This window comes from Hyla sarda, chromosome 3, assembly GCF_029499605.1.
Source record: "Hyla sarda isolate aHylSar1 chromosome 3, aHylSar1.hap1, whole genome shotgun sequence".
Lineage (NCBI taxonomy): Eukaryota > Metazoa > Chordata > Amphibia > Anura > Hylidae > Hyla > Hyla sarda.
Genome location: NC_079191.1, coordinates 400,720,550 through 400,742,460, shown reverse-complemented (window position 1 = coordinate 400,742,460; position 21,911 = coordinate 400,720,550). Strand labels below are relative to the sequence as shown.

The window sequence follows — 21,911 nt, the reverse complement described above, 5'->3', positions numbered from 1 at the left end:
ACCCCAGAAGTAAGGTGGGGCGTGTCAATGGGAAGAGTCAAACCGGATGTAAAATTGCTCCAATGTTGCTCAGGCCTACAGGTAAGGTCCCATGGTAAAGGCCTACAGGTACAGTTTCTAAAAGTAAGTTCACCCCATGAATACCATAAAATCATCATTATCAACAGTATCATCATTGGTTTAGAAAAGACCAGTCTTATCAATCCAATGAGTAGTTGTGTAGTTGTGTTCCAAACCGGATCTGGGTTTAGTATTGAGCCCGAGTCTTCTCGATCCATTTATCCATCTCAATATGTGAAGATGATATAAAACTCCATTGATTCATTTAGGAAGATTGAGAGAAGATGCTGGATTGGGCTCGGAAGAAGACAATTTATTTAATGTACATAAATGTCACCACTTAGGATGAGAAATTAAATAGTAAAGCTGCATAATAAATAGTAAAACACTTGGTAAAACTGTCACTAAAAAGGAACTCGGGGACATTAGTAGAAAGTGAACTTTTGCAACCAATGCCAGGTAGCCGCTGCCAAGGCAAATGACACTACATCAAACAAATTTTCTATGTAGCCATCTGGAGAAATTTGAATATTTAAAGAAACTTTATCAACAGAAAATCACATAATATTACATATATATGTTCACCGGTTGCATTGGAGGCTCTAATTCTGTCAAGAATGCTGGAAATAGTGCAGCATTTTAGTCTTATTCAATTTATGTTTTTTGGCTATCCCTATGAATAAAAAAACCCTGAACTACACTTTCTGTTTTCTGTAACTCACTTTTCAACATTGCACAGTGTAGACTGTGACAGAGTCAGCAGAGATATCACATGATTATTAGAATGTGGGAAGGGTTGGTTCTATTTTATGTGGCCATCCCTATTGATAAAAGCACTGAACTACACTTCCTATTTTTTTTAAACCCACTTTTCAGCACTGCTGTGTAGACTGTGACAGAGTCAGCAGAGCCATCACATAATTATTAGAAGGTGGAGAAGGGTTGGTTGTAATTTAGCTGGCTATCACTATCCCTATAAAAAATAACCTGAACTTCACCTACTGTTTTCTGTAACTCACTTTTCAGCATTACTGTGTAGACTGTGACAGAGTCAGCAGAGTCATCAAATATTAGAAGTTTGAGAAAGGTCGGCTGTATTGTCGCATGCTGAGATTAATCAGAATTAAGCTTCTCTATCATCCTTTCGTCTCTAGGGAAAGGATATACTTTATCACTTCCTTGAGGCTGTATTAATCTACTGACAGTTTTCTGACATTTATTGGAATTGCTGTAAAACACATACACTGCCACATTGTCCATACAGGCAAATCTCTATTTCTCCATTGTTGCATGGAGTAGGTAACATAAATGGCATATATATATATATATATATATATATATATACACAGTGGGGCAAAAAGTATTTATGCAAGTTCTCCCACTTAAAAAGATGAGAGGCCTGTAATTTTCATCATAGGTATACCTCAACTATGAGAGACAGAATGAGAGAAAAAAAATCCATAAAATCACATTGTCTGATTTTGAAAGAATTTATTTGCAAATTATGGTGGAAAATAAGTATTTGGTCAATAACAAAAGTTCATCTCAATACTTTGTTATATACTCTTTGTTAGCTATGACAGAGGTCAAACGTTTTCTGTAAGTCTTCACAAGGTTTTCACACACTGTTGCTGGTATTTTGGCCTATTCCTCCATGCAGATCTCCTCTAGAGCAGTGATGTTTTTGGGCTGTCGCAGGGCAACACGGACTTTCAACTCCCTCTAAAGGTTTACTATGGGGTTGAGATCTGGAGACTGGCTAGGCCACTCCAGGACCTTCAAATGCTTCTTTCGAAGCCACTCCTTCATTGCCAGGGCGATGTGTTTGGGATCATTGTCATGCTGAAAGACCCAGCCACATTCCATCTTCAATGCCCTTGCTGATGGGAGTAGGTTTTCACTCAAAATCTCAGGATACATGGCCACATTCATTCTTTCCTTTACATGGATCAGTCGTCTTGGTCCCTTAGCAGAAAAACAGCCCCAAAGCATGATGTTTCCACCCCCATGCTTTACAGTAGCTATAGTGTTCTTTGGATGCAAACACGACGAGTGGAGTTTTTACCGAAAAATTATTTTGCTCACCGTTCTTGTGATCATTTTGACACCACGGGGTGAGATCTTGTGTGGAGCCCCAGATCGAGGGAGATTATCTGTGGTTTTGTATGTCTTCCATTTTCTAATAATTGCTCCCACAGTTGATTTCTTCACACCAAGCTGCTTGCCTATTGCAGATTCAGTCTTCCCAGCCTGGTGCAGGTCTACAATTTTGTTTCTCGTGTCCTCCGACAGTTCTTTAGTCTTGGCCATAGTGGAGTTTGGAGTGCGACTGTTTGAACTTGTTATCAGTATAAAAGACACCTGTCCACAACCTCAAACAGGAGCCATTAATACAGGTAAGGCTGGGTTCACACCACGTTTTGTTAAATACGGTTCCCGTATCGGGGTGCCCGCACTCAGCCGTATTCGGGAACCGTATTTTATGTGTGTCTATGAGCCGACCGGAGTGAATCGCAGCCACCGGTCGGCTTCGTTTTCGGCCGTATGCGGTTTCCCGACCACAGGCAAAAACGCGGTCGACCACATTTTTGCCTGCGGTCGGGAAACCGCATACGGCCGAAAACGAAGCCGACCGGAGGCTGCGGTTCACTCCGGTCGGCTCATAGACATACATTAAATACGATTCCCGAATACGGCTGAGTGCGGGCGCCGCGATTAAGCCCCCCCCCCTCCTCCCAGCCGTATACGGGAACCGTATTTAACAAAACGTGGTGTGAACCCAGCCTAACACGTGGAGGACAGAGGAGACTCTTAAAGAAGAAGTTACAGGTCTGTGAGAGCCAGAAATCTTGTTTGTTTGTAAGTGACCAAATACTTATTTTCCACCATAATTTGCAAATAAATTCTTTAAAAATCAGACAATGTGATTTTATGATTTTTTTTTTCACTATGTCTCTCATAGTTGAGGTATAACCTATGATGAAAATTACAGGCCTCTCATCTTTTTAAGTGGGAGAACTTGCACAATTGATGGCTGACTAAATACTTTTTGCCCCACTGTACATGTGTTGTATATATCCTATAACTGTATAGTGTAGTCATGCTGCAATATAACTGTATGTCTTTGCAGATTGTTCCAGTTGCGGATACTAGTTTACAATATACAGCAATTGTATGACAACAAGAAAACGTAACAATCTTACTGTACTTACAGGAATAAAGTAAATTGTGGGGAATCTCTGTACTGCAGAACGGAACATAAAATGCCTGCAGGGGTAAAACAGAAAATGCCAGCTAGATATTATTACCGTACACAATAAACGTTACACACAATGACAAGCTACACCTAACTACTTGTCTTTAAAGGTAACTCCACCTGTTAATAATTCTACACTACAGGCTTGTCAGTGTTATGACAACAACATAATACATTTCATTCCTCCATTAGTCATTTCAGGAGTTGATGCAGAAAAGGCTGCTAATATTATAGAGGATGAGGCACCAGATATATATATATATATATATATATATATATATATATATATATATATATATCCCTCATACTGTATCAATATATTTGAAGACCAAACTAGCATAGGAGCCAGGAAATCTCAGTTGTAAGTAGTTCTTCATGGTCCCTAATAATAAGGCTCGGTGAGCCTTAAAGGGGTACTCCGCCCCTAGACATCTTATCCCCCATCCGAAGGATAGGGGATAAGATGTCAGATCGCCGCGGTGCCGCTGCTGGGGACCCCGGGGATCGCTGCTGCAGGACCCCGCTATCATTACTGCACAGAGCGAGTTCGCTCTGCACATAATGACGCGCAATACAGGGGCCGGAGCATCGTTACGTCACAGCTCCGCCCCTCGTGATGTCACGGCCCGCCCCTTTCAATACAAGTCTATGGGAGGGGGCGTGGCGGTCATCACGCCCCCTCCCATAGACTTGCATTAAGGGGACGGGCTGTGATGTCACGAGGGGCGGAGCCATGATGTCACGCGGCTCCGTCCCCTGTATCGCCCGTCATTACGCACAGAGCGAACTCGCTCTGTGCTGTAATGATAGCGCAGTGCCGCAGCGGGGATCCCGGGGGTCCCCAGCAGTGGCACCGCGGCGATCTGACATCTTATCCCCTATCCTTTGGATAGGGGATAAGATGTCTAGGGGCGGAGTACCCCTTTAAAGGGAAAACATTATTTTTTTAAATCAACTGGTACCAGAAAGTTAAACATTTTTGTAAATTACTTCTATTAAAAAATCTTAATCCTTCCAGTACTTATCAGCTGCTGTATGTTCCAGAGGAAGTTCTTTTCTTTTTGAATTTCCTTTCTGTCTGACCACAGGGCTCTCTGCTGACACCTCTGTCCATTTCTGGAACTTACCAGAGCAGGAGAAAATTCTTTTAGCAAACCTCTCCTGCTCAGGACAGTTCCTAAAATGGACATAGGTGTCCAGAGCACTGTGGTCAGACAAAAAGGACATTCAAAAGAAAAGAACTTCCTGTGGAGCATACAACAGCTGAGAAATACTGGAAGGATTAAGATTTTTTAATAGAAGTAATTTACAAATCTGCTTAACTTTCTGGCACCAGTTGATTTAAAAAAATAAAAATAAAATGTTTTCCAGTGGAGTACCCCTTTAAGACAGAGCATGAAACATTTGGGAACCAGTGGCAGTGACTGCAACCCATGAATAATAACCAGGACATAGGACTTTTTTCTACTGGAACCCTTTGTGATCAGCAGTAATCTGCAGTTATAGAAGCACGTGGGTTTTTGCCTATAACATCAACATCACTAGTAGTACAGCGCCATTTTTCTTATTCCAGGGCAGCTGCACCTATGTGCTTGATTACTATAACTTGGTCATGTGATCACCAGTCTTACTTTCACAAAGTTATTTGGCTTTATGTGTGTTAAATAGGACTGCCACCTTTCTTGCAAAAAAAAATTACCGGCCATGCTAATTTGCATAATTAATTATATATGCGTAACATCACAGGATACACATATGCCGGGTAAATTTTGTCCTATTCTGATCCCTATAACTTTTTTATTTCTCCATATATGGGCTTGTATGAGGGCTAATTTTTTGCGCCTTGATCTGTAGTTTTTAATAGAACCATTTTTGTTTTGATGTGACTTTTTGATCGTTTTGGGTTACAAACTACAACTCCCAGCATGCCCTGATACAGCCTGTGGCTCAGCAGCTGCCCTAAACGAAAACTACAACTCCCAGCATGTTCGACCATATAGTAGTACTGTATATAGTATACGTCAGTGTTTCCCAACCAGGGGGGCCTCCTGCTGTTACAAAACTACAACTCCCAGTATGTTGGACTATATAGTAGTATAAAAGATGCGTCAGTGTTTCCCAATCAGAGGTGCCTCCAGCTGTTGCAAAACTACAAATCCCAGTGTGTTGGACTATATAGTATACGTCAGTGTTTCCCAACCACGGGTGCCTCCAGCTGTTGCAAAACTACAACTCTCCGCATGCCCAGACAGCCGTTGCCTGTCCGGGCATGCTGGGAGTTGTAGTTTTGCAACAGCTGGAGGCGCTCTGGTTGGGAAACAATGGTATAGGTTATGGTGCAACATTCCGGGAGTTGGAGGATTGGTTGGATAAATACCGGCCATTGCATTGCTGGTATTTTTAATATAAAAATAATGGCAGGGTGGCCAGAATACCGGCTGCGCAGGTAAAATATCGGCCAGGTGGCAACCCTAGTGTTAAAGGATGTCAGTCCTGGGTTAGATGACTTCCTGTGAACTACAGGATGACATCATCACCTACCAGATCCCTCTCATACCATCTCATAAACCCCTTTCCACTCAGATCTGTATACTGCTGCTATCTCTATGAGATAAGAATATACAGTAGTTATACAGCTTTCCTGAGGCTGTGTTCACACATTGCGCTTCCTGCCGTGGTTATTCTTTTATAACTGTGATTTCCCCAAAAGCTTGACAAAAAAAGGTGCTATTTTACCGCAATTGTGGAAATCACAGTAAAGTTTGTTATATTTTACAGTGCTTTTTGAAAATTGCAGCAGAAACAGCCAAAATGATGTAAAAATGGGTGAAAAATGCAACAAAAAATTCAATGTGTGAACATACCCTAAAGCATTGAAATCTTCACAAAACACCTTAATTGTGATTACAGGTCAAAACGCTTTCGCTTCATGGCAATATTTCTCTAAAAATGCATTGTAGATAAGAAAACACATCAAAACTGCATGTAATGTGAACTGACCTCAACCTACTTATGAGTCTAATGAATAAACTCCAGTACTTATAGCTTAATGAGGTGGCCAGGCGCAGTGATCAAACACAACACCCTCAGTCAGAGGATTAATGGGAAGTGTAATGCATTATCAAGTCATCTCAGTTTAGAATTGCAATCAGAAATGGCTGAAAACCATGCCTGCCACATTAGCTAAAAAAGGTAAGCACTAGGAATACACAAAAACCTCTACATTTTTCACTAATAGTCTAAGCTGCACTATATAAGCATAAATAAAAATCTTTAAGGTGTCCAGACTAAAGTTGGCTGAACCCAGCACCACTGGATTGGGCTGACAGTCTATGACGGCCTTCCGTCTCTCTACCAACAGATGATGTCCGTGGAGGGAAGTGACTCTGGCTCATTTTCCAACTGCCCCTGGTTTTGAACCGAACAGAAAAACGCAGAAGACCAAGGTTTTAAAGGGGTACTCCGGCCCTAAGACATCTTATCCCCTATTCAAAGGATAGGGGATAAGATGTCTGATTGCGGGAGTCCCGCCGCTGGGACCCCTGCAATCTCTTATTCCGTACCCCCCTGTGTGACGTCACGATAGTCCGGCCCCGTGGTCGTGACACTTCAGACTCGGAGCCTCCAGGGCTGCGGAGAGATCATACAGGGGGATGCGGAATGAGAGATTGCAGGGGTCCCCAGCCGCGGGACTCTGGCGATCAGACATCTTATCCCCTATTCTTTGGATAGGGGATAAGATGTTTTAGGGCCGGAGTACCCCTTTAAAAACTGCATGCGGTTGGAAATTGAATTGAAATTAATGGAGTATGGTATGGGTCCGGCAAAGAGGAGGTTTTGAAATTCCCCTTCTGTTACCAGCGGCTGTATGCTGAAATGTGATTGGGTGCTACGGGCAACTGTACTTCTCTTCCTCTACACAGATTTTGATAAACCTCCACCATAATTCTAAAGGAGATGTCCGGTGCGGACTATTCTTATTTCATCCTGCAAGGGCTGCAAAAAAAGAGAAAATAAACTTTCACTTACCTTCCTACGTTCCCCCGGAGCTCTGCAACAGCTGATTGGTCGGCCAGGCTGTCTACATCCTACTTCCCTTAGCCCGGGATGTCACATGGCGCTTTAGTCTATCACCAGCTTCATCGATTTCCTGCCTCGGCCGGTGATAGGCTGAAGCACCGTGTGATATCCCGGGCTAAGGGAAGTAGGAAGAAGAAAGTCCGGTTGACCAATCAGCTGTTGCGGAGCTCCGGGGGAACGTAGGAAGGTAAGTGAAAGCTTGTTTTCTCTTTTTTTGCAGCCCAGGCAGGATGGAATAGGAATAGTCCCTACCGGACATCTCCTTTAAAAGAAAAGCATATATGCTTTGTTTCAGAAAGAGTGTCACACCTGTTCATAGGATGTGTCTGGTATTGCAGCAAAGCTCTGTTAAAGGGGTTCTCCCGTGGAAACCTTTTTTTTTTTTTTTTAAATCAACTGGTGCCAGAAAGTTAAACAGATTTGTAAATTACTTCTATTAAAAAAAATCTTAATCCTTCCAGTACTTATTAGCTGCTGAATACTACAGAGGAAATTCTTCTCTTTTTGGAACACAAAGCTCTCTGCTGGCATCATGACCACAGTGCTCTCTGCTGACATCTCTGTCCATTTTAAGAACTGTCCAGAGTAGGAGAAAATTGCCATAGCAAACATATGCTGCTCTGGGCAGTTCCAAAAATGGACAGAGATGTCAGCAGAGAGCACTGTGCTCGTGATGTCAGCAGAGAGCTCTGTATTCCAAAAAGAAAACCATTTCTTCTGTAGTATACAGACCCTAAAAAGTACTGTAAGGATTAAGATTTTTTAATAGAAGTAATTTACAAATCTGTTTAACTTTCTGGCACCAGTTGATTTAAAAAAAATAAAATAAAAAAGTTTTCCACCGGAATACCCCTTTAATGTTATGAAGCAAATACCAGGACTGAGCAGTTTACCGTAGCTTTCATTTATACACAGAACACCATTACATTTCTTTATTGGCCTACCGTCATCGTTTATTATAACTTTTATTATTTTGGCTTAAAACTTCAGCCAAATGTCATAGCTGAGGCCGGCAATGAACAACAGCTGGAGAGCGGCAGGACGCCTAAATCACTTCTACCGCGTTTCATTATATTTTAGGGCCGGAGCTGCATCGCCGTATAATACTTTACAGCAGAAATAAACAGCTTGGTAATTAAAAGCATGGGGCCGCGAGCAGGTGTGAAGGGAACTTTTTTTTCTTACTTTTGAGTAAACAGGCCGGTATAGGGAAAGCTGAAGCAGCTCTGCAATATGGCTACCTCCCCAGACTGCTACTCCTACCTCAGCTTCCTGGGTGCTATCAGTGTGACATCTGGAGGAAGTGGAAAATAGGGGTTAAAATACACCCAGAGCTGATTTCTTTCAAAAACAGCACCACACTTATCCTCAGGTTGTGTGTGGTATTGCAGCTCAGTTCTATTGAAGTGAATGAAGCCAAGTTGTAATACCACACACAACCAGAGAACAAGTGTGGTGCTGCTTTTGAAAAAAAAAATTAAGAAAGAAATTAAAGAGATATTTTCTATTCTTGGATAACCTCTATAACTGCAATAAAACATGAAGTTGATTTTGAGTGGTGTTAGGCATGTCCGCCATTTCTACATCAGGAAATTTTTAATGCTATGGAAATCCTTAGGCAATGTTAAGATAGTGGAATTTATGTGCGGAATTCTTTCGGAAATTCTGCTGTAATTTGCTGCCCATATAGGGGCGATTTATCAAAACCTGTCCAGAGGAAAAGTTACTGAGTTGCCCATAGCAACCAATCAGATTACTACTTTCAGTTTTGTAAAGGCCTCTGAGAAATGAAAGAAGAAATCTGATTGGTTGCTATGGGCAACTTAGCAACTTCTTCTCTGGACAGGTTTTGATAAATATCCCCCATAGACTTTAATGGGATTCTGCTGTCCCATTCACACAGCGGAATTCCTCATTCTGCAAAAGTTTAAAGACCAATCTTTAAAGGAGAAGTGCAACAAAAAATAACTTATCCCCTATCCAAAAAATAGGGGACAAGTTATAGGTCGTGGGGGGTCTGAGTGCTGGGACCTCCTGCGATCTCCTGAACGGGGCCCGGCAGTCTGCTGTAAGCGGCCGTTCTGACCCCCTGCAGGAGGCCGCAGCCAACACCCCCCCCTCCATGTATCTCTATGGGATACATGGAGGGGGCATGTCAGCCGTGTGGGAGTCGGCACGCCCCCTGCCTGCAGACTACCGGGGCCCTGTTCAGGAGATGGCGGGGGGTCCCAGCGCTCGGACCCCCCGTGATCTATAACTTATCCCCTATCCTTTGGATAAGTTATTTTTCCCCACAGAACTCCTTTATTTTTGCAGAATTCTGCTGCAAAATCCCATTAAAGTCAATGGGGCTTTTGATTTCAGCGGCATTCTGTGTTTTGAGAATACAGAACTGCGCTCACATTCCGCCGCAATTCTGTTCAGCAGCCTTTGTGCCTCAATTCTTCCATGTAGCGATGTAGAGATGCTTCTCGAGACTAAGAACTCTGCACTAATTCTAAGGCCGGGTTCACATGACGGAATTTCCAGTCAGAAATTATCCAGCTGGAGATTCTGAGGGTGGCTAGTGCCGACTGAGTCAGTTAGCGCTAGGACTGCGCAGACATTGCTGTCCCCATGGAAGGCAGTGCATTCTCTGCGTTATTCCAGTGACTGATTCATTCTTTTGGCGGATGAATTTCAGCGGTGGAAAGCTCTTCCACCGAAATTCCATCCTATGCGCTGTGCAGCAGAATCCCATTGGCAGCTGCACCGGAATTTCCAAGCGAAATTCCGCTCAGTAATTTCATAGTGAGAACACAGATTTCTCAATAGCTAAATAGGTTAAAGGGGTCATCCAGGAAAAACTTTTTTTTTATATATCAACTGCCTCCAGAAAGTTACGGTAAACAGATTTGTAAATTAATAAAAACCTATAGCTTATGCCTCTAGGACCTCACCAATGGTGCATAATGGTGTGGACAAAGATAGATATAACAGCGTTTATTCAAAAATTGCTTTTAATTCAGATATAAAATGTAGTATATATATAAATAAAATAATAGCAAAATAGCAAAATATCACATTACACTGGCATTGATCTAATGAAAATCTCACTGGGCCCTAGTGAGGTATCAAAATTGTGTGAATTAATATTTAAATGAGTCCATGAATCTGCAGATAAAAAAAAAATATAAAAATAAAAATACCAATATAAAAATAAGTCCGTAAGAAACGTGTGGATATTGTAACATAAAGTCAATGAAAAAATTAATAAAAAAAGTTGATGAATGAATGATACGAAGTATCTCTCACCACTGCTTCTGGCTTGGTCTGTTGTGATGGATGGATCGTAGCCTCATAATTCTCATGTGCCCCGATGAATGAAGGGGGGGCACAGATTGATGGATCTCCCTTGGCAGCCCCGTTGGCAGGGGGGCGCAGATGTTGCGTATCGTAGGCTCCGATGGCAGGGGAGCAAGCGGCAATTGCAGCGCTCGGGACCTCGTTCGCTTGTCAGCTTAGCACAAACGGCACTAGTCTGGCCCTCCGGCAGGAGTGTCAGTCGGCTCGGGTGCGACTGCGGGTCTGCTGGTGATGGTATTCCGGGAGCAATGGAAGGTCTGGGATTGGCGTCCCACGTGGAGGCAGAAGATGAGGCTATGAGATGTAATGGATGGTGAGGTTACAGCCAGGCAGGGCGGAGTAGAACAGGTTTAACTCCTCTGTTGCCGAGGTATTTGCAGATGGACGCTGATAATAACTGTGTGAATAGTGCCAGATTTCTAAACGCGTTTCGGGGTACTGGGAAACAAAGACCTCCGACCCCTTCCTCAGTAGAAATGTGTAGGATACACATTTCTACTGAGGAAGGGGTCGGAGGTCTTTGTTTCCCAGTACCCCGAAACGCGTTTAGAAATCTGGCACTATTCACACAGTTATTATCAGCGTCCATCTGCAAATACCTCGGCAACAGAGGAGTTAAACCTGTTCTACTCCGCCCTGCCTGGCTGTAACCTCACCATCCATTACATCTCATAGCCTCATCTTCTGCCTCCACGTGGGACGCCAATCCCAGACCTTCCATTGCTCCCGGAATACCATCACCAGCAGACCCGCAGTCGCACCCGAGCCGACTGACACTCCTGCCGGAGGGCCAGACTAGTGCCGTTTGTGCTAAGCTGACAAGCGAACGAGGTCCCGAGCGCTGCAATTGCCGCTTGCTCCCCTGCCATCGGAGCCTACGATACGCAACATCTGCGCCCCCCTGCCAACGGGGCTGCCAAGGGAGATCCATCAATCTGTGCCCCCCCTTCATTCATCGGGGCACATGAGAATTATGAGGCTACGATCCATCCATCACAACAGACCAAGCCAGAAGCAGTGGTGAGAGATACTTCGTATCATTCATTCATCAACTTTTTTTATTAATTTTTTCATTGACTTTATGTTACAATATCCACACGTTTCTTACGGACTTATTTTTATATTGGTATTTTTATTTTTATATTTTTTTTTTATCTGCAGATTCATGGACTCATTTAAATATTAATTCACACAATTTTGATACCTCACTAGGGCCCAGTGAGATTTTCATTAGATCAATGCCAGTGTAATGTGATATTTTGCTATTTTGCTATTATTTTATTTATATATATATATATATATATATATACTACATTTTATATCTGAAATAAAAGCAATTTTTGAATAAACGCTGTTATATCTATCTTTGTCCACACCATTATGCACCATTGGTGAGGTCCTAGAGGCATAAGCTATAGGTTTTTATCAATTTACATTATTGTTGCCGGTGGGGTCTGGCTTTAGCTTTAACTGCCTCGGTCCTTTTGTTGTGAGCTGCACCTTATTTTTTAGATTTGTAAATTACTTCTATTAAAAAATCGTAATCCTTTCAGTACTTATGAGCTTCTGAAGTTAAGGTTGTTCTTTTCTGTCTAAGTGCTCTCTGATGACACGTGTCTCGGGAACCGCCCAGTTTAGAAGAGGTTTGCTATGGTGATTTGCTTCTAAACTTGGCGGTTCCTGAGACACGTGTCATCAGAGAGCACTTAGACAGAAAAGAACAACCTTAACTTCAGAAGCTCATAAGTACTGAAAGGATTAAGATTTTTTAATAGAAGTAATTTACAAATCTGTTTAACTTTCTGGAGCCAGTTGATATATATATATATATATATATATATATATATATATATATATAAAGTTTTTTCCTGGATAACCCCTTTAAGTGGCCAAGCATTAATAGGAATTGTATTCTGTAGAGCAATAGAGCAATGCTTCCCAACCAGAGCGCTTCTAGCTGTTGCAAAACTACAACTCCCAGCATGCCGGACAGCCAACGGCTGTCCGGGCATGCTTGGAGTTGTAGTTTTGCAACTGCTGGAGGCATATTAGTTGGAAAACACTGCTGTAGTAATACAATCTTTGTTATTATTATTTATTTATTTATGTATTTATTATTTGTTAGCATTCATCTATATTATTTATATTATTGAATGTAACAATATTGTCTAATATATGTGCCACACAACCAAACTAAATTTTCAAAATAATGATAAAAATTATCTGATTTAAGAAAAGAAAACAAAAAAAAATGACAGACAATCTAATTTCCATTATGGAGTCGTAAAAGTGGCCTTACAGGCTAGACCCGACCGGGTCACCTCCCATGAAGTGCACACAATAATGGTAGCGGTGGGAAATCTTGAAATCTTCTACTTACTTGCACTGCTGCTGCTCTACAAGTGGAGGGACAAGGTTATATTGCCCGGGGTCTGTGTTTATGTCCTGAAAAAGAGACATGAAAGAAACATTGTCAATGAGATAGAAGATTATAAGGATTTGTTACTAATTAAAGGGGTACTCCGGTGAAAAACTTATTTTTATTTTTTATTTTTTTTTAAATCAACTGGTGCAAGAAAGTTAAACAGATTTGTAAATTACTTCTATTACTTCTACTTCTTAATCCTTTCAGTACTTATGAGCTTCTGAAGTTAAGGTTGTTCTTTTCTGTCTGAGTGCTCTCTGATGACACCTGTCTCGGGAAACGCCCAGTTTAGAAGAGGTTTGCTATGGGGATTTGCTTCTAAACTGGGCGGTTCCCGAGACACGTGTCATCAGAGAGCACTTAGACAGAAAAGAACAACCTTAACTTCAGAAGCTCATAAGTACTGAAAGGATTAAGATTTACAAAGTAATTTACAAATCTGTTTAACTTTCTGGAGCCAGTTGATATATATAAAAGTTTTTTCCTGGATAACCCCTTTAAGTGGCCAAGCATTAATAGGAATTGTAGGAATTGTATTCTGTAGAGCAATGCTTCCCAACCAGAGCGCTTCTAGCTGTTGCAAAACTACAACTCCCAGCATGCCGGACAGCCATGGCTGTCCGGGCATGCTTGGAGTTGTAGTTTTGCAACTGCTGGAGGCATGGAGGGTACTCCGGTGAAAAACTTATTTTTTTTTTTTTTTTTTTAAATCAACTGGTGCAAGAAAGTTAAACAGATTTGTAAATTACTTCTATTAAAAAATCTTAATCCTTCCTGTACTTATTAGCTGCTGAATACTACAGCGTAAATTCTTTTCTTTTTTTGGAACACAGTGCTCTCTGCTGACATCATGAGCACAGTGCTCTCTGCTGACATCTCTGTCCATTTTAGGAACTGTCCAGAACAGCATATGTTTGCTATGGGGATTTCCTTTTACCCTGGACAGTTCCTAAAATGGGCAGAGATGTCAGCAGAGAGCACTGTGCTCATGATGTCAGCAGAGAGCTCTGTGTTTCAAACAGAAAATAATTTCCACTGTAGTATTCAGCAACTAATAAGTACAGGAAGGATTAAGATTTTTTAATCGAAGAAATTTACAAATCTGTTTAACTTTCTGGCACCAGTTGATTTAAAAAAAAAAATTAAAAAAAAGTTTTTCACCAGAGTACCCCTTTAAACAGAGTTGTACGAAGCCATAATATACAGTAGTAACCATAGACTTCTACTGGACAGTACTGAACCTCTCCATGTAGTTTTCTGCAGAATTCTACAGCATCTCCCATCAGGGACTATGGGGGGGGGGCATTTACTAAGATGTGTGTGATTTAGTACATTTTTTAGTTCTTTTTTTTGTGTGTGACTCCGCCAAATGTATTAAATGGTTGCAGGGCATTTGATACATTTTTTGGAGGATACACATTTTTTGAAATTTCACACTTCACATACACCAAAAAGCTTTGCTAGGTCTGGGCTGGTGTAGAATTGCGCCTTAAAGGGGTTATCCACCATAAGGTGATTTTAGTACGTACCTGGCAGACAGTAATGGACTATGTTGTGAGATTACCATAACACTGTGGCTAGCTGTTTGTGAACTGGTATTTCCTGTTTGACTTTTCTTTTTTTGACTACAAATCCCACAATTCCATCTCCCTCCCACACATCAGCCACCCCACCCATTGAAACATAAATGAGCTGCATCCATTCTAATCCATGTGGTTTTCAATCAGGGTTCCTACAGCTGTTGCAGATTGATCTCTCTCCCACCAAGCGATCGCTCCACCCATTGAAGCAGACAGGCTCCCTGTCATCAGCTGACTAGTGAGTCAGGTCTCGACTGCATTGCAAGCTGGGAAAAATCTGAGACAACAGTCATTTTGTATGCTGGTAAAAATAAAAATTGGGGTGAAAATCACAGAAGAATTGTGAGAAAACCGTCACACACAGGTACAGACACTATATTATGAACTACACTAACTTTACAGCCCCTGTAGCATAAACAAATAAAAAAAAATATTGGAATACCAATTTAGTGGTCGGTTTTGCAACTTTTTTGCGACAGTCGCAGTTGATAAATTCATTATCACTGCACAAGACTAACCCTTAACATCTGGCCTGCACACTCTTTTTTTTAAAAAAAAGGTGTAAATCGAAAAGGTGGAAAAAATAGCCTGAGGCGTAGCGCTGCGCCTAAATAGCAATAAATCAATGCTAAAAGAAAGCTCTAAACACAATGATAAATGCCCCCATATGGCCCTGATTTACTAATGTCAACCTAACTGTTTTTCTCGGGTTGTGCGACCAAATTTGTGTCGCATAGCCCATGCGACACAATTTCCCGACAAAATACCATCACTCAGAGATGAAAATGGGGCGTGTTCCCGAGCAAAAAAGAAAAAACACTCCGAGTATGATGAAAAACTCACGCTCAAAACATGTGAATATTGCTTCACAAAAATTACTCAAAACCGAGTGAATCCTACCCCCATCATGGAACTGGGTCTGTCCCATGTTGGGGGCAGTAATACAGGGGTTGAGGGATTGATGGCATAGGATCTCACTTCTGAGACCCGATCTGATCAGAAGTTATTAAGCAGGGAAGCGGGCGGCATGCTGTGCTCCCCAGCGATGTAAAGTGTACTTTTACTTTCATTTTTAAATTCCCTGCCGGGAGCCCTGAATGGCCGGAGTCATTCATGGCTCCCGGCGGGGATTTCAAATAGAAGCACTGCAGTGGGGAAAGATATATAGAATCGCTTGCCCCCTGCTGCGCTACATAAGTCTTGCTCCCTGCAACGCATTCATATTCATATAGGTATTGTCCCCCGCAGTGCAATCAAATACCCCCCACAACGCATTTATATAGGTATTGTCCCCAGCAGCGCATGTGTATATATATTTTTCCACTGCAGCACTATGATAAGTCCCCCAGCAGCGCTATGAATGAAAAGTATTCTATTAGCAGCGGGCCGGCCTGATGCGCTGCCGAAAGAATACTTGTCATTCATAGCGCTGCAGCGGCATCTGTATATAGATCCGCTGCTGGGGTCAGACAAATATCCATATGTTTGGCCCCCACAGCGCTTCTGTAATCATGTGCCTCCTTAGCGCTATGAATGAAAAGTATTCTATCAGCAGCGCATTGGGCCGGCCGGCTTCCCGGCTGTAAGAATACTTTTCATTCATAGCGCTGCGGAGGCATATGATTATAGAAGCGCTGTGGGGCCAGACACATAGCATTATCTGGCCTCCACAGTGCTTCTATGTACATATGCTGCCGCAGCGCTATGAAAGACAAGTATTCTTTCAGCAGCGCATCGGGCCAGCCCGCTGCTAATAAAATTCTTTTCATTCATAGCGCTGCTGGGGGACTTATCATAGTGCTGCGGTGGAAAAATATATATACACATGCGCTGCGGGGGACAATACCTATATAAATGCGCTGTGGGGTCAAGACTTATATAGGGCAGCAAGGGGCAAGATGGCAAGATATATAGAAGCGTTGCGGGGGCCAGACATATACCCCCAGCGATTCTATAGATCTTTCCCCACCGCAGCACTTCTATTTAAAAACCACGCCGGGGACCCTGAATGGTTCCTCAGTACCGGCCATTCAGGGCTCTTGGGGGAGAATTTAAAAATGAAAGTAAAAGCACTCTGTACATTGCTGAGGAGGAGCATGCCGCCCGCTCCCCTGCTTAATAACTTCTGATCGGATCGGGTCTCAGAAGTGAGACCCGATGCGAACAATCCATCAGCCCCTGTACTACTTTCAACATTTTTGAGCCATATATCTTAATCTGTTCTGTCTGTTTGCTTCTCACTTTGCTATCTTTAATTGGATGTTTCGGTAATCAACTTGGCAATACTGTCTGTCAAGGCAGAATACATTTTGTGTGACAGATTTAAACCTGTGCGACACAAAAAAACAGAGATGGGCGACAGATTAGTAAATCAGGGGGAGAAAAAACAGAGTAAAAAGAAAAACACTCCACATTAAACACTCAGGTTTTAGTGAATCAGGGCCAATATCTACAGTATATACCATAATTGATTCCACCTCTCCCATTATATACAGTATCTCCCATAAGTGAGTCCACCCCTCACATTATATACAGTATCTACCATAAGTGAGTCCACCCCTCACATTATATATACAGCATATCCCATAAGTGAGTCCACCCCTCACATTATAGACAGTATCTCCCATAAGTGAGTCCACTCCTCACATTATATATACAGTATCTCCCATAAGTGAGTCCACCCCTCACATTATATATACAGTATCTCCCATAAGTGATTCCACCTCTCACATTATATACAGTATCTCCCATAAGTGAGTCCACCCCTCACATTATATACAGTATCTCTCATAAGTGAGTCCACCCCTCACATTATATACAGTATCTCCCATAAGTGAGTCCACCCCTCACATTATTTATACAGTATCTCCCATAAGTGAGTCCACCCCTCACATTATATACAGTATCTCCCCTAAGTGAGTCCACCCCTCACATTATATATACAGTATCTCCCATAAGTGACTCCACCCCTCACATTATATACAGTATCTCCCATAAGTGAGTCCACCCCTCACATTATATATACAGTATCTCCCATAAGTGAGTCCACCCCTCACATTATATACAGTATCTCCCATAAGTGAGTCCACCCCTCACATTATATACAGTATCTCCAATAAGTGAGTCCACCCCTCACATTATATACAGTATCTCCAATAAGTGAGTCCACCCCTCACATTATATACAGTATCTCCAATAAGTGAGTCCACCCCTCACATTATATACATTATCTCCCATAAGTGAGTCCACCCCTCACATTATATACAGTATATCCCATAAGTGAGTCCACCCCTCACATTATATATACAGTATATCCCATAAGTGAGTCCACCCCTCACATTATATATACAGTATATCCCATAAGTGAGTCCACCCCTCACATTATATACAGTATATCCCATAAGTGAGTCCACCCCTCACATTATATATACAGTATATCCCATAAGTGATTCCACCTCTCACATTATATACAGTATCTCCCATAAGTGAGTCCACCCCTCACATTATATACAGTATATCCCATAAGTGAGTCCACCCCTCACATTATATATAAAGTATCTCCCATAAGTGAGTCCACCCCTCACATTATATATATGGTATCTCCTGTAAGTGAGTCCACCCCTCACATTATATATACAGTATATCCCATAAGTGATTCCACCTCTCACATTATATACAGTATCTCCCATAAGTGAGTCCACCCCTCACATTATATACAGTATATCCCATAAGTGAGTCCACCCCTCACATTATATACAGTATCTCCCATAAGAGAGTCCACCCCTCACATTATATACAGTATCTCCCATAAGTGAGTTCACCCCTCACATTATATACATTATCTCCCATAAGTGAGTCCACCCCTCACATTATATATACAGTATCTCCTATAAGTGACTCCACCCCTCACATTATATACAGTATCTCCCATAAGTGAGTCCACCCCTCACATTATATACAGTATCTCCCATAAGTGACTCCACCCCTCACATTATATATACAGTATATCCAATAAGTGACTCCACCCCTCACATTATATATACAGTATCTCCCATAAGTGAGTCCACCCCTCACATTATATACAGTATCTCCCATAAGTGAGTCCACCCCTCACATTATATACAGTATCTCCCATAAGTGAGTCCACCCCTCACATTATATACAGTATCTCCTATAAGTGAGTCCACCCCTCACATTATATACAGTATCTCCCATAAGTGAGTCCACCCCTCACATTATATATACAGTATCTCCTATAAGTGAGTCCACCTCTCACATTATATACAGTATATCCCATAAGTGAGTCCACCCCTCACATTATATACAGTATCTCCCATAAGTGATTCCACCTCTCACATTATATACAGTATCTACCATAAGTGAGTCCACCCCTCACATTATATATACAGTATCTCCCATAAGTGAGTCCACACCTCACATTATATACAGTATCTCCTATAAGTGAGTCCACCCCTCACATTATATACAGTATCTCCTATAAGTGACTCCACCCCTCACATTATATATACAGTATATCCAATAAGTGACTCCACCCCTTACATTATATATACAGTATATCCCATAAGTAAGTCCACCCCTCACATTATATATATAGTATCTCCCATAAGTGAGTCCACCCCTCACATTATATATACAGTATATCCCATAAGTGAGTCCACCCCTCACATTATATATACAGTATATCCCATAAGTGATTCCACCCCTCACATTATATACAGTATCTCCCATAAGTGAGTCCACCCCTCACATTATATATACAGTATCTCCCATAAGTGAGTCCACCCCTCACATTATATACAGTATCTCCCATAAGTGAGTCCACCCCTCACATTATATATACAGTATATCCAATAAGTGACTCCACCCCTTACATTATATATACAGTATATCCCATAAGTAAGTCCACCCCTCACATTATATATATAGTATCTCCCATAAGTGAGTCCACCCCTCACATTATATATACAGTATATCCCATAAGTGATTCCACCTCTCACATTATATACAGTATCTCCCATAAGTGACTCCACCTCTCACATTATATATACAGTATATCCCATAAGTGAGTCCACCCCTCACATTATATATACAGTATCTCCCATAAGTGAGTCCACCCCTCACATTATATATACAGTATCTCCCATAAGTGAGTCCACCCCTCACATTATATACAGTATCTCACATAAGTGAGTCCACCCCTCACATTATATACAGTATATCCCATAAGTGACTCCACCCCTCACATTATATACAGTATCTCCCATAAGTGAGTCCACCCCTCACATTATATATACAGTATCTCCCATAAGTGACTCCACCCCTCACATTATATACAGTATCTCCCATAAGTGAGTCCACCTCTCACATTATATACAGTATCTCCCATAAGTGAGTCCACCCCTCACATTATATACAGTATCCCCCATAAGTGAGTCCACCCCTCACATTATATACAGTATCTCCCATAAGTGAGTCCACCCCTCACATTATATACAGTATCCCCCATAAGTGAGTCCACCCCTCACATTAAATATACAGTATCTCCCATAAGTGAGTCCACCCCTCACATTATATACAGTATCCCCCATAAGTGAGTCCACCCCTCACATTATATATACAGTATCTCCCATAAGTGAGTCCACCCCTCACATTATATACAGTATCTCCCATAAGTGAGTCCACCCCTCACATTATATAAACAGTATCTCCCATAAGTGAGTCCACCCCTCACATTATATACAGTATCTCCAATAAGTGAGTCCACCCCTCACATTATATATACAGTATATCCCATAAGTGATTCCACCTCTCACATTATATACAGTATCTCCCATAAGTGAGTCCACCCCTCACATTATATATACAGTATATCCCATAAGTGAGTCCACCCCTCACATTATATATACAGTATCTCCCATAAGTGAGTCCACCCCTCACATTATATATACAGTATCTCCCATAAGTGAGTCCACCCCTCACATTATATATACAGTATCTCCCATAAGTGAGTCCACCCCTCACATTATATATACAGTATCTCCCATAAGTGAGTCCACCCCTCACATTATATATACAGTATTTGCCATAAGTGGGTCCACCCCTCACATTATATACAGTATCTCCCATAAGTGAGTCCACCCCTCACATTATATATACAGTATCTCCCATAAGTGAGTCCACCCCTCACATTATATATACAGTATTTGCCATAAGTGACTCCACCCCTCACATTATATACAGTATATTCCATAAGTGACTCCACCCCTCACATTATATATACAGTATCTCCCATAAGTGAGTCCACCCCTCACATTATATATACAGTATTTGCCATAAGTGGGTCCACTCACATTTTTTAAAATATGTTATTATATCTTTTCATGTGACATCACTGAAGAAATGACTCTGCTACAATGTAAAGTAGTGAGTGCACAGTCTGTATAACAGTGTTTAATGTTGTGTCCCCTCAAAATAACTCAACACGCAGCCATTAAGGTCTAAACCGTTAGTGTTCCAAGGTCAGGTGTGAATAGGAAACAAGTGTCTTAATTATGGTGTTATTCTCTAATATTGGTTACTGGAAGTTCAGCATAGCACCTTATTGTAAAGAACTCTCTAAGGATATGAAAAAATAAGTGTTTCCCTACATAAAGATGGCCTAGGCTTTAAGAAGACTGCAAAGACCCTGAAACTGCTCCGCAGCACTGTGGGCAAGATCGTACAGTGGTTTTACAGGTCTGGTTCCACTCAGAACAGGTTTCGCCATGGTCGACCAAAGAAGTTGAGTACATGTGCTCAGCATCATATCTAGAGGTTGTCTTTGGGCAAGAGACATATGAGAGCTGCCGGTATTGCTGCAGAGGTTGGAGGGGGATGGGGGAGGGTTCAGGCAGCCAGTGCCCGTCTGATTAGACAAAAACGTATTTGGTTAAGATGGTGTTAAGTGTGTGTGGTGGCAACAAGGTGAGGAGTACAAAGACCAATGTGTCTTGCCCACAGTAAAGAATAGTGGTGGTGGGAGTGTCATGGTCTGGGCCTGCATGGGTGCTACTGGCACTTGGGAGCTACAGTTGCTAGAGGAAACCATAAATGTGAACATGTCCTGTAACATACTGAAGCAGAACATGATCCCCTATATTCGGAG

General features: G+C 41.8%; 1 protein-coding gene across 2 annotated transcripts in view; it reads right to left on the bottom strand.

Moving 5' to 3' along the window:
• STPG4 (sperm-tail PG-rich repeat containing 4) overlaps window positions 1-21,911 on the bottom strand; it is a 109,641-nt gene that overhangs the window by 53,076 nt on the left and 34,654 nt on the right. For both annotated transcript variants that reach the window (XM_056568092.1, XM_056568091.1), the window contains exons 4-5: window positions 13,122-13,186; window positions 3,273-3,327 (exon numbers count right to left, since the gene is read on the bottom strand). In XM_056568092.1, coding sequence (XP_056424067.1) covers window positions 3,273-3,327; window positions 13,122-13,186 — 120 coding nt within the window. The remainder of the gene's footprint in view (window positions 1-3,272; window positions 3,328-13,121; window positions 13,187-21,911) is intronic.